Source organism: Halichoeres trimaculatus, unplaced genomic scaffold, assembly GCF_033239565.1.
Source record: "Halichoeres trimaculatus isolate MK-OKI-2021-1 unplaced genomic scaffold, fHalTri1.1 fHalTri1_scaffold_13, whole genome shotgun sequence".
NCBI lineage: Eukaryota > Metazoa > Chordata > Actinopteri > Labriformes > Labridae > Halichoeres > Halichoeres trimaculatus.
The window spans coordinates 2,575,571-2,588,176 of record NW_027437191.1 but is presented as its reverse complement, the minus strand read 5'-3'; the positions used below and the strand labels follow the sequence as shown (position 1 = coordinate 2,588,176).

Below are 12,606 nucleotides of genomic sequence, written 5' to 3'. Positions count from 1 at the left end.
TATGCTTACGCAGACTCGGTGACAGGATAGTCACGCCTGTCTAATGGTTTTAAGGAGGGCGGATGAGATGAAGGATAGAGTTTGAAAAAATAAAGATGGTAGACACTTTGCTGGAGGCCGTGCAGAAAAATGCTGTGTGATCATCATGTGCATACTGCAGCACAATGTCTCCTCTGTTGTCCCTTCACACTCTGAATTATACAAATCCAGGGAATTTTTTTTTCGTGTGTGTGTGTGTGTGTGTGTGTGTGTGTGTGTGTGTGTGTGTGTGTGTGTGTGTGTGTGTGTGTGTGTGTGTGTGTGTGTGTGTGTGTGTGTGTGTGTGTGTGTGTGTGTGTGTGTGTGTGTGTGTGTGTGTGTGCTTCTGGAGTCTGTTTACATGGTATAAATCTGCAGATGAGTGTTCTCAGTAGTCTAAGTGTAAGAAGTAGATCAGTGGAGTCAGTTTTTCATCAAGCTTCTAGCTTTGCTTTCTTCACTGAGCCCTTAGATAACCACTCCCAACCCACCCATCATGAGTTTAATGTCTATCTGAATATTTTCAGCCCATGGCTGTGATACTGTGACAGCTCCTCTCCCTCTCTTAGTGTGATGATGGTTTTACCGTAATCACGGCCTCATATTCTGCTAAAGGTATGCTGTGATTACAGAGTGTGTGACCACCCTCCACGGCTTAGGAGGGAGACGATTCCTTTTAAATTGCTACGTTCTCACTGTCGTTTACCTCCAATAAAAAACTTTTATAGAGTGTAACCACCAGTTTAGGGTTCCATGCGTGTGTTTGGCCACATTTAAAAAGGCCACGTGGTCAGAAGCTCAGGAGTTTTGTCCTTTAAAGGTTTCTTTGATTTTTCACTTTGTAGTTTTTGACCTCTGGTCTATGTTGTGATTTTATGTGTATATGAAACGTTTAAACCATGGGAGTTTTTTTTCTTTCAGTGCAGCTTTAAATTGACTTTCCAGTTTTAAACTAGAGCCAAGCAGAACAAATGAACACAGGAAAGTAATGATAAGCTGAACATTAGTAAGCCTCTTTTTGTTGGGTCTAACCACAGACTGTATATAGAGTGGACAGCGTGGCTCCGCCATTTATCATTCTACGGTTTTGAAGCCAAAATAAAAAGGCGCCGCCATTGTAGCAGTTGTGCAGCCAGAGTCTGTGCAGTTGAGACGATGAGGGATTCTGGGAGGATCTGAGTGGAGCTGGGTGACAAAAATTTTTTTTTTTTTACTTTTGAGAGTTTAATCACTTCCTGACTCTACGTCCCGACATATTTCACAATCCCCCCAAAAATACTCAAGAAGAGCAGCTGTCAATCATCGTTAATCGTTACGTAAAGCCTCATTTTAAACTTCATATAACTAATGAAAACGAAACTTTTCAGAAAAAAGAGGACTTGAATACAAGACAGCCAAATGATCTCTTTAAATCACCACAACAATCGGACGTGAGAAAAATTTCTACCAGGTGTATTAATTTTTTAAAATTAGTCCACAGCCCATCAGGAATGGCTGGAAAGCCGTATTTTTAAACCTATACTGCAGCCAGTCACCAGGGGGAGCAGTTTTTGTGGCGACCTCATTTTGAGCCAAGCAAGTGGAGGTCCATTTTTTTTACAGTCTATGGGTTTAACTCTGGGTGATGATTTGTTACTATATTTCCTGTCATTTTGAATGGTCTTCATGTTAAGAACAGAATGAACCTCTGCTCTGATGTGTGTGTATTCATGTCTGTCTCTCACTGCTGTATTCTGACCATTAGGTTTGCTGGAATGGGTAACCTGCTAAAAGTCCTAACAAGGGAAATAGAGAACTATCCGCACTTTTTCCTGGACTTTGAAAGTAAGTCTGGCAGAGGAGTGGAACTGAGGGGGGAAAAGGTGGATGGGAGAGAGGGGTTTAGCTCTCTCATCGTTTTCCTTTTTGTCAGCAGGTCTCAGCTCCAGGTGATGAAGCCCTGAAGGATTGACTTTGGCTTCTCTCTTTTCTTTTTCCCACCTTTTCTTTCTTTCTGTCGTAACCTTCTGCTCCTTCTGCTCCTTCAGCTCTGATCTGTCGTTTCTCCTGCTCCCTCCATACTCGTGGATGACTTTTAACATCACACATACTTCTCTTTCCTCTCTGTCTTTGTGTCTCTCCTGCAGAAAACCAAATGGGGAATCTGTTAAAAGTGCTCACTTGCACAGAGCTTGAACAGGGACCAAACTTTTTCCTTGACTTTGAAAGTGAGCACAGCTTCTGTCTGTCTGTCCCTCCCCTTTGCCTGCTTCCTCACCTCCCTTCACCCCTGATTCATTTTTCCTTTAAGCCTTCTGTCCACTCTGACGGGTCAGGGGTCAGCCTGTTCAACCATTATACTGCCAGCCTTCCACCTCTGCATGTGTTCTGGCTGAAGATTGATTTCAGGATGGTTTTGAGATCCATTCATTGCATGTTGACATGAAGAAGAATGGAGCTGACCTTTGACCGTGTCCATCTGCCCTTTCTGACTAATGCACGTCCCTGTGTATGTTCTTGTATGAGGCACATTTGACTCATGTACCAGTAAAACAAACATGTCAGATAATGTCATTGATAACCCTCTGTTATTATTATTATTATGTCTCAAAAAGTGCCATGACTAAATTTTGTCTGTATAGCTCTGTGATCTGCATTCCTCTGCACAGTCACTATTATCTGAACCCAGTGAGATAACAGATGAAATTATTCCTGATCTGCTTCCCTCTGTTTGTATCCAACAGTCAAATTAGTTTAATGTTAATAGCTTAAAAAACTCTTTTGGCCTCTCTTAGCTTTACACCGCCACAGAGGCCTTTCAGCGCTCTCACAGAGCAGCCAACCTTAGGCTATGTTCGGTTTGCAAAGTGAAAGTGCTGGAGGTGCAGAGGGTTTGAAATGCAAAACAGACTCCAGACACAGATTTAGTGTCAGTGATGCTGGTCGTTCAGAGCTCTCCTTTTCCAGATGTGCTCACTGACAGACAGAGCTTCTGACCTTAGAGAGTAACATTTTATAACAACCATCATCTATAGAGGGTCACTGAGGGTAAATGGTGAATTAACCATTAGCTGACAGCTATTTACTATGACGTAAGATTAGGGCCACCATACAGAATAAAACAGTCGATTTTTTAGATTAATATCATAAATTTACGAAGATAAAGATGTAGATCTACAAAAATTAAGTCATAAGTTTAGGAATTTAGTTGTCATTGTAGTCGAGAGTAAGAATGTAGGAAGCCTGTGCAAAAATGTGCAGTGTGGAGCATCTTGTGAAGTTATACTTCCTGAATGGTTTCACAAACCAAAAATGGTTTTATCTTTTGGCTCATCAGCATCATACTGTTATCAGTATAAGGACCCTTAAAGTGATATTCCAGGATGGAACAAGTTGGGTCCTATCACAAGGTTTAGGGCAGAAATGACCCCTACAGCAGTGTTTTTGTGCAGCAGAAGCCCAGGGCGCTCGCACCAAACACCCCCTCCCTGCTCCTCTGCCGGTTTCCTCTGCACTCAAGACGGGGCCATATTTTACTTGAGCAAAAACACAAATAAACGGACTCCCACCGAAAAAATCTGATATCAGTCTGCATTTACGCTTTATTTGGAGAATTTTCAGCGCGATACTCTCACACAAAAACACAGCTAAATAAGGCTCTAGTTCTCATCGTGTTGTAAAGCGGCGCTACCTCTGCTACAGAGCCACAGCTGGCTACAAGGCGCTCGCCACTTAGTGTATCAGTCCACGTGTGGTGTGCCAGATATAAACAAACACAGGTAGTCTGCCAGGACGAAGAGACACAATGAGGACTAGAGCCTTATTTAGCTGTGTTTTTGTGTGAAAGTAACGCGCTGAAAATTCTCTGAATAAAGCCTGAATGCAGACCCATATCAGATTTTTTTGGTGGGAGTCCGTTTATTTGTGTTTTTGCTCAAGTAAAATATGGCCCCGTCTGAGTGCAGAGGAAACCGGCAGAGGAGCAGGGAGGGGATGTTTGGTGCAAGCGCCCTGGGCTTCTGCTGCACAAAAACACTGCTGTAGGGGTAATTTCTGCCCTAAACCTTGTGATAGGACCCAACTTGTTCCATCCCGGAGTATCACTTTAAAGTTGGCTCAGAAACTGGGGCTTTGATAAGAACTCTGGTAGAGATAGAAAGTTATTTACAGATTCAGATTTTCTCCATCAATAACTCATCAGAGGAACATCGCTTTTGCTAAACCAACAGCGTAATAGATCATTAAAGCGCTAGAGGAGCCAATGGTGAAGTGTGACTTTGCACTGTGTGATCCTCCTCAGCCACTGTACCTAATAGAGTACATGTGTTGTTACATGTAGTGTGTGAAATCAGAGTAAAGTTACACCGTGGCGAGTTATCACAGCGGTAACGTACATTGGTCTCTATGCAGAGCGTCTCTTGATCCAAAGAAACATCTGAAAATTACAGCACTGATAAAATCTGAAAAAGAAATATTAAATCACTTCATCCAGGAGAGGAGTAGCTTCATCAAATTTATTTTACGCATGTAGTCTGACTTTTTCAGATTGCCTTTCTTAGATCTTCTGATAGCCTGTAGCTATAGACTAAAGATAATAAGTATATTCTCATAAATCTACATTTTTTCGCTTTAATGTGGCTCTAATCCTCTGTCGTAATTTACCCTAAACAAACAATGACATTATAGTTAGTAATGTTTGCTAATGATTTTTAATGCTTTAATTGATGTTACCGGTTTATTGATGGACACATTATAACATTTCATTGACTTTATTAAGAGTTTATTATTGATAGCCAAATGATTATAAACCTTTGAGAATGGTTAATTAAACATCTATAAACCTTATTTGTTCATGGTTTGTAAATAGTTCATGAAGTGTCTTAACATTATCGGTTAGTTAATATAAAGTTAGCACAGGAGATTGTAATCCGTCAATAACACTTTGTAAAGCATCTATGAATATTTTCAGATACATCATTAATAAAACTCTTTAATACTGCATCAATAAGCATGTTAACATGAAAGAGTTACAAACCATAAGCAAACACTATGAACTATAATGTCATTGTAAGTAAATAAGTATTAACTAATGGTTAATTCACTGTCTATTCAGCCTGATTTACCCTTTAGAGATGATGGTTATTCTAAAGTGTCACAGATGATTGTAGACATAATGTTTGACTGTCGTTTTTTAGCTTTCGTAGCCCTGACTGTCAGCTTTACAGTAGTTCCTCAGTAGTTGAGCCCTTAGTGTGGCTGTCTTGAAGCTAACTCTGAGTTGTTCCAGTGTTGAGTTTGAGTTGAGTGTTGAGTGATGTAAACTCTGAGCTGAAGGTAGAAAGCAGTAACTGTGTCCAGCTCCAGAAACACAGGTGAAGATATTTTAGAGGCTTTATTATCAAAGTGTTGAAGAGTTCATCAAAGCTTTTACTTTGCTTTTCCAAGCTTCACTTTCAAAAAGCAAGGCAGCTAATGTGAGAGGCTAACTGTTGATGGGCTCATGTGAGTGTGATGTGTGTCTGTGACCCAGAGTTCTCATAGTCCACTGTGCTGCCTGTCTTTGTGCTCACCTCAGAAAAAAAGTGTTTGGAAGCTTGAACAGGCACCTTGATTTGGTGAGGACAAAGACAGCCAGCAACACACCCTGTGCCCTCCCAGTGACATCATTTATGACGTAAAAGCCCTTTCACATCAAGTTACAGTTCAAAACAAACTTTATTATCAGTGTTTGGATTTGTTTAGTACTCCATTTGACAATCAAACTCAAAGAAACTTGATGTGAAAAGGAAAGAACTGTTGATTTTGTAATGAGATGTGTATAGAGTTCACTAATTTTATTAAACTTTGTGTGTGTGTGTGTGTGTGTGTGTGTGTGTGTGTGTGTGTGTGTGTGTGTGTGTGTGTGTGTGTGTGTGTGTGTGTGTGTGTGTGTGTGTGTGTGTGTGTGTGTGTGTTAGATGCACAGCCAACAGAAGGAGAGCGGGAGGTGTGGAACCAGGTGAACTCTGTCCTCCAGGACTCTGAGAACATCCTCTCAGGCCTGCAGGCGTACAAAGGAGCCGGCCAGGAGATCAGAGATGTGAGAACACACACACAAAAACACATTACTAACACTAAACAATGTGCACACACTGTGTACGGTTAAACATTTAGAAGACAAACTCAGTGTTGATGTGTTGTGTGTTCTGATTGCTCTCTCTGATCCATTTGTCCCAGGCCATTCAGAACCCTACAGACTTCACGCTGCAGGAGCGAGCCTGGAACTCAGTGTGTCCACTCGTCATCAAACTCAAGAAGTTCTACTGTTTCTCTCTCAGACTAGGTTGGTCTCACAGCTTGATAGTAGAGGGAGAAAGTGTCTGCATGTACCTGTTTCTGTCTGAGGAAGGAGAAGAGGAGAAGTGTTGTTGCTTTGTAAATCAGGTTGTGAGGGGATTTCAAGAATGAAGAGGCAAATATTGTCAAACAACTTATGGAAGTATATCAGTGAACTGATATACTTATAGAACTGATGCTGCATGAAAGAGCACAAAACCCAAAAACTATCAGCATGAGACAAATGGGGTGACAAAGGGGCCCCTACTAAGTTGTTAACCCTTACGCAAACATGAAAACAGATGAAACTAACAAACAGATAGGAAAGAAATGAGATCGATGCTCAGTGGATAAACAAGATGGAAATGAAATCATCCACCAGTCAAAATAAAATGAGACTAAATCAAGTGAAAAGGTGCCATCAGCGAAATCAAGATGAAAAGAGCAATAAATAGATAATGAGTAAAGACAGTATTGTCCTCTTGTTTTACATTAGAGAAATCCAGGATACAGAAGAAAGAGGCGTGACAGGGGAACAGAAGGAGCTAGAGGGGGTGATCATTCAGTAATAAAGCCATAAAGGTTTAAAGGTGCAGTGACAGAATTTGAAGGCATGGAGCTTCAAAGTATAGCTGCACAGTTTGACAGAAATGTGTGACTTTGATTATGTTACAATGAAAAGTTATATAAGGCTCCATGCTCTGCCATAAAGGAACACGCAGAGATTATTGTTTGCTGTGAAATATGTATTTCTCAATTAAGAACAAAAGTTTCTATTTTATAAAATTCAGTTTTTAAAATTCAACTTAAAAAGCTTCTGCTGTGCTGTTTTCAGTACATTACAGTTCATTCATTCATTTTCTAAGCCGCTTATCCTGTTCAGGGTCGCGGGTGGCTGGAGCCTATCCCAGCTGTCATTGGGCGAGATGCAGAGTACACCCTGGACTGGTCGCCAGCCAGTCACAGGGCTGACACGTAGACAGACAACCTCACACCTACAGCAATTTAGAGTGTTCAGTCAACCTGATGAGCATGTTAGGACTATGGGAGGAAGCCGGAGTACCCGGTGAGAACCCACGCATGCACGGAGAGAACATGAAAACTCCACACAGAAAGGCCCACCGGCCAAGCTGGGAATCACCAGTGACCTTCTTGCTGTGAGGCTGCAGCACTACCCATTGTGCCACCGTGCAGCCCATGCATTGCAGTGTGCTGTTTAATTAAGTTTAGTTAAATTTTACTTTGAATTTTTTTTTTTATTCAATTTTTACCTCCACCAAGGAGGTTGTGTTTTTAGGAGAGTTTATCTGTTTGTTTGTCTGTGAACAACATAACTCACAAACGAACAAATGGATTTTGATGACATTTTCAGGAAATGTTCAAAATGAGATAAGGAAGAAGTGATTACATTTTGGAGGTGATCTGGATCACCATCTGGATCCAGGACTTTTTTAAAGGATTTGTTATCATTGTGAGATAGGGTCATTTTCACCAAATGTGTATATAACTCCACGATAAATGGTCGGATTGCTTTTTTAACACCAAATTGTAGCAGACAGTCCGCTGAAAGAGAGTATAACATTAAAGTAGGACTAAAGTTTTGCATCACATTCACAATATGCTTGGCGGAGGTCTGCGCCCCCTGAGTACTTTTCTAGTTTATTTTATATATATATTTTTTTTTTATGCTCTGGTTTGGTTTATCTTCCATTGTTTTCTTTTTCGTAAATGTTGTAGCTAAAGATCCTTATTTGTAGCACACAACAAAAACAGTAAATATTTTTTATTGCCGTGTTGGCTCCCTGCATTAATCAGTGCCCTGGTTGGGTCACCCAGTTCAAAGTCTAGTCGGTCTTCTGTTTGAAAGCGTGAAAACGTGCAGCTGTCAGGACACTTACTGTTTTTTGTGATCAACTCTTTTTTTTTTAAAGGTTTACAGTTTGACAAAGATGAGGCAGGTGAAAGAAATTACAGTGAGAGACATTACAGAGCTTGGGGACAAAAATGTCTGTACCAAAATAAAGAAAAAAAAACAAAAAGAGCAGAAGTCCACAATTGGATCCTGCCAGGATACTTTCTTAGGAAGTCTCTTCACAAATTATGATCCAGCCATATCACCATACCATTGGGAGTGTGTTCTTAGGAAAACTGATGTGTATTTCTTCACTATCTGAATCTAATAATGATCAGAGGTTGGATTTGAAGAGCAGCAGGTTTTATCCATGTGTCTATTATGCTATTAATAATCTGCTGATGAATTAAAAAGTTGTTCTGTGTTCAGGAATGTTTCAGTAAAAGATCTAAATCAAACTCCTTTACAGTACCTGATAGGAAACAGAAAACTGAAGGAAAGAAGTTTGACGTTATACTGATAAGAGGTCTGTTCTTTATTAAACTCTTTGTTGTTGGTATGGACCATAACGTGCGACTGTCAGGGTACCCATGTCAGACAGAAACAACAACATTTTTATGATGGTCTTGTTGTTTTGCCAGTTTTTGTTTACTGGCGTAGCTGCACACAGAGTCAAAAATTGCAGAGGTTGTAACATATGTAAACACACAGACGTACATTTAGCCACTTCCATAGCAAATCACAGCCTTTTGTGTGATTGTATAGCTGCACCTTTTCAAATCAGGATCAGAATAGAATTATTTCATAGATCTCAAACTGGGAAACTGTTTTAAAAATTGATTTTGAAAAAGATTGTGGTTTGTTTAAGTGTGCAGAAGAACTTCAAACCTATACCAGCCAAACGCTCCAGATTTCTGTTGGAGTCTCCCCCTTTTTACCCTGTTCTCAGTGCAGCTTAAAGGTGCCGTAGGCAGGATTACTCAGGTAAGATGGTGATTTGAAAACCAGCACAGCCCCTCCTGTCCTGTGTTCTCTGACATCACGCCCTTACGCAAGTTTAGCCCCTCCCACAAGAACGTGCGCAAACATTTCTTTTTGCTTTTCTTCTTCTTCTTCTTCTCCCTCTTCTTCTTCGTGCCGTCCTCGTTTAACTCCTTGGTGTTTTGGGGGTTGGAAGTCCGACAAGGCAGGTAAGTATGCGAGCCAGGACTTCCTCATGCGCGTTCACGAGAACGAAGAGCTTTACAACCAAACGGGATGAAGGACAAAGCGACGCCCCTCAACCAATCAGGATAGAGCCTCTTCTGATTGGTCAAAGATACCTGGAGTGGTCGAGAACCCTTGTCAGCTCATAACAGAGACAGATGGAAATGCTGCGACCTTGCGGTAGTGCAATTATACTACACTCATAAAGGGTAATCAATGAATACTCGAGCATTTAATCCAAAGAAAACACAAAAAGATTCGCACTGACTGGCTAAATCCTGCCTACGGCACCTTTAACTCCCCTTTTACAATTTCTCCCATTTTTTTTGTGTTGATACTAATTAAAGATTCGCTACATGTTGCCAGACCTTGCAATCCAACTTGGCAGAGACAAACATGCACAGACTTAGGTGAGAACACAGAGGGAAAAATAAGCACAGACAAAATGTTGAGGCGCTGGAAGGGGAGGGGGGATCCCCTGGTTGTCAGAGTGTAATGTTGGCGGGTATGCATACAGAACACAGCACCTAAAACTATTTCTGTGGACAACAGTAGTGCCACCAGTCCAACCCAGATGATGTGCAAGTGAAAATGTGAGGAATAAGAGTCAATAAAAATAAAAGACCTAGACGGTTAGAATCAATAAAATAAAAAAAAATAAGGGATTCATAGGAACATGACCAAACATGTATCAAACCCAGTCAGTCGTAGAGGAGAAGTGTCAGAGCTTGATGTTTGCATGCAACCCATTGTCCTCACCTGTTGGGTTCAATCTTTTTCCAGATTCATTTATATTTTCTCTTTTAAAAAAGCTTTAAATATTTGTCTCTTGAATTTTGTGTTGATGCCTGAGGAAAGATTTGAAGTGATGAAATCCTGAATAATCAGTTTTCAAGAGAGAAATGGACCTTTCTTACACCAACAGTTAAAATTCTAATAGTGAGCCTCTGTTCTGTATCAGCTGATCATACTTCAGGTGAGATCTGTTAGTGAGAAATTAGAGGATAAAAGTCTAAAAATCTCCCCTACTTTAACTCCCTCCAGGACAGTAGTGTTAAAAACTGGAGAGTTGAGCAGCAGATGACCTCTCCTTTGTGTGTGTGTGTGTGTGTGTGTGTGTGTGTGTGTGTGTGTGTGTGTGTGTGTGTGTCTGTGTGTGTGTGTGTGTGTGTGTGTGTGTGTGTGTGTGTGTGTGTGTGTGTGTGTGTGTGTGTGTGTGTGTGTGTGTGTGTGTGTGCCTGTGAGCAGAAGAGGCTCTGCAGAGCTTGTTGGAGTGCCTGACCTGTCCGCCCTTCACGCCCACTCAGCACCTGGAGAGGGAGCAGGCTCTGGCTAAACAGTTTGCTGAGATCCTCCACTTCACTCTGCGCTTCGACGAGCTGAAGGTCAGGGGGAAACACTGAGCAGCACTCAGGAACTTTCACACGGGTTCAGTCAGCGTGCCCTCAGAGCTGTTTGCTTTTATTTAAGAGGGAACTGTTGGTGTCTGTGCCACCTCTGACTGTTGTCCTGCTGTCCTCAGATGCGAATTCCTGCCATCCAGAATGACTTCAGCTACTACAGACGGACCATCAGTCGAAACCGAATAAACAACATGAATGTGAGTGCTTCAGAGAGGACAGTGCAGAGTATTTCCTGGGCTTACTGAACTCCAGTGTCCTTCTGTTTGGTATAATTAGTGATGTTTCAAGATGATTTCTTCATCTTGACAAGTTAATTTGATCCTAAATAACACCCTATGGTTCATGTACTCGTCCTGCTTTTGTACTAAAACTAAGGAAAAACCTGGAGTTGTTTTTATTTTGAGGTTTTTGTGCCCTGATCTGATCCGTCCTTCTTGTATTTCATCACCCTATCAAAACAATAGCCCAAGTCATTTTTCAAGTATTTGGGAAAACAAAAAAATGTCTGCTTAAATGTACTCTTCCTGATAACTTCTTTGTGTCTTTGTCTGCTTGTACAGCTGGATATTGAGAATGAAGTCAACAACGAGATGGCCAACAGGATGTCTCTATTCTACGCTGAAGCCACACCCATGCTGAAAACACTCAGCACCGCAACCACAAACTTTGTGACAGAGGTATGACAGCTGCATGGACCACCAATTTTAAACCAACTGACCCAAACATAAAAAGAAAGCAATGATGTCTACAACAGACAGACTCACTCAGTACAAAAAAATCCATATTATTAAGTTTAGATAGAATGTATTAAATAAACTCTGCGATGGAACTGATTATTAAACTGGTAAAAATGGTAGAAGTGTCACATACAATACTTACACCAACAGAAATGCAAAGTACACATTTTAACAAACAACAAACATTTTGTTTTGACATGTTGGAAGCAGATTTTTGGTACCAGCCTTTGTCCCTGTCCCAAGTATTCACATAATAAGGCTCCATCACAGGCCTCAGAGCCAGAACGTCCACTCTGCAAAGGTCAAGTCCTCTTCAGCTGAGTTTAAGTTCCATGGTTAAGTCCTAAGTGCCTAAATCTGAGTCCCAGAAAAGTTCCCAGAGCCCTCATTGTCCAATACCTGGGGTGCGTCTCAGAGCTCCAAAGTTCCATCCTTCCTTCCTCCACATGGGTCATTCACTTGCGTCTCAGTCCCTCCCACCAGAGATGCATGGGAGAGACGGGAGGAAATGAAGAGAGGAGAGAGGATGGAGGAGATTGGTTTTTAGAGCAATGGGACATCCTCTCCTTTGGAGCGTCACATGAAGCGACGTGTTTCATTGATGACGGCATCAGCTGATCACCTCTGGATCATCTGTCAGTCAGCTCTAACAGCTGTTTGTGCGTCTGGGCATGTGTGCTGTTACAACTCTGATCAAACAGAAACAGTAACAGAGATTTGTCTGTTTCTTTAACCAGTTAAACACACACGTTACCATGAAGAAAACCTGCTCTCTGTTTATCCTGTGTGCTATTTAGAAGCTCATGCGTGAGATAATTTATGAATCATTTAGCCTTTATCTAGAGCTCATCTGATTGTGAACTCTGAAGCTTATTAATATAACCCACCTTATTGTGTTTCAGGAAGATATTATTTATCAGTCAGTTTTCTGTAGACCTTTTAATCCTCTGTTATATTGATTTGATGATGGTTGTGTTCAGTATTTTGTGCTTTAAACTCACAACAAACACTTAATTACCAGATTTATGATCAGTTGATCAGTATGATCAGTTTCTGAACGATCCTCTGTGCCTGTTTTCAGCTCGTCTTTTCTCTC

General features: G+C 41.1%; 1 protein-coding gene across 3 annotated transcripts in view; it reads left to right on the top strand.

The window, feature by feature from the left end:
- Window positions 1–12,606, top strand: part of fam49a (family with sequence similarity 49 member A) — a 70,846-nt gene that overhangs the window by 49,766 nt on the left and 8,474 nt on the right. Inside the window, exons 3-9 of one of the 3 annotated variants that reach the window (XM_074684895.1) lie at window positions 1,763–1,842; window positions 2,145–2,225; window positions 5,955–6,076; window positions 6,214–6,319; window positions 10,619–10,755; window positions 10,893–10,970; window positions 11,334–11,450. In XM_074684895.1, the coding sequence (XP_074540996.1) occupies window positions 1,773–1,842; window positions 2,145–2,225; window positions 5,955–6,076; window positions 6,214–6,319; window positions 10,619–10,755; window positions 10,893–10,970; window positions 11,334–11,450 (711 nt within the window). In that variant the 5' untranslated portion in view covers window positions 1,763–1,772. The remainder of the gene's footprint in view (window positions 1–1,762; window positions 1,843–2,144; window positions 2,226–5,954; window positions 6,077–6,213; window positions 6,320–10,618; window positions 10,756–10,892; window positions 10,971–11,333; window positions 11,451–12,606) is intronic. The other 2 variants (XM_074684896.1, XM_074684897.1) reach the window with 2 other exon arrangements.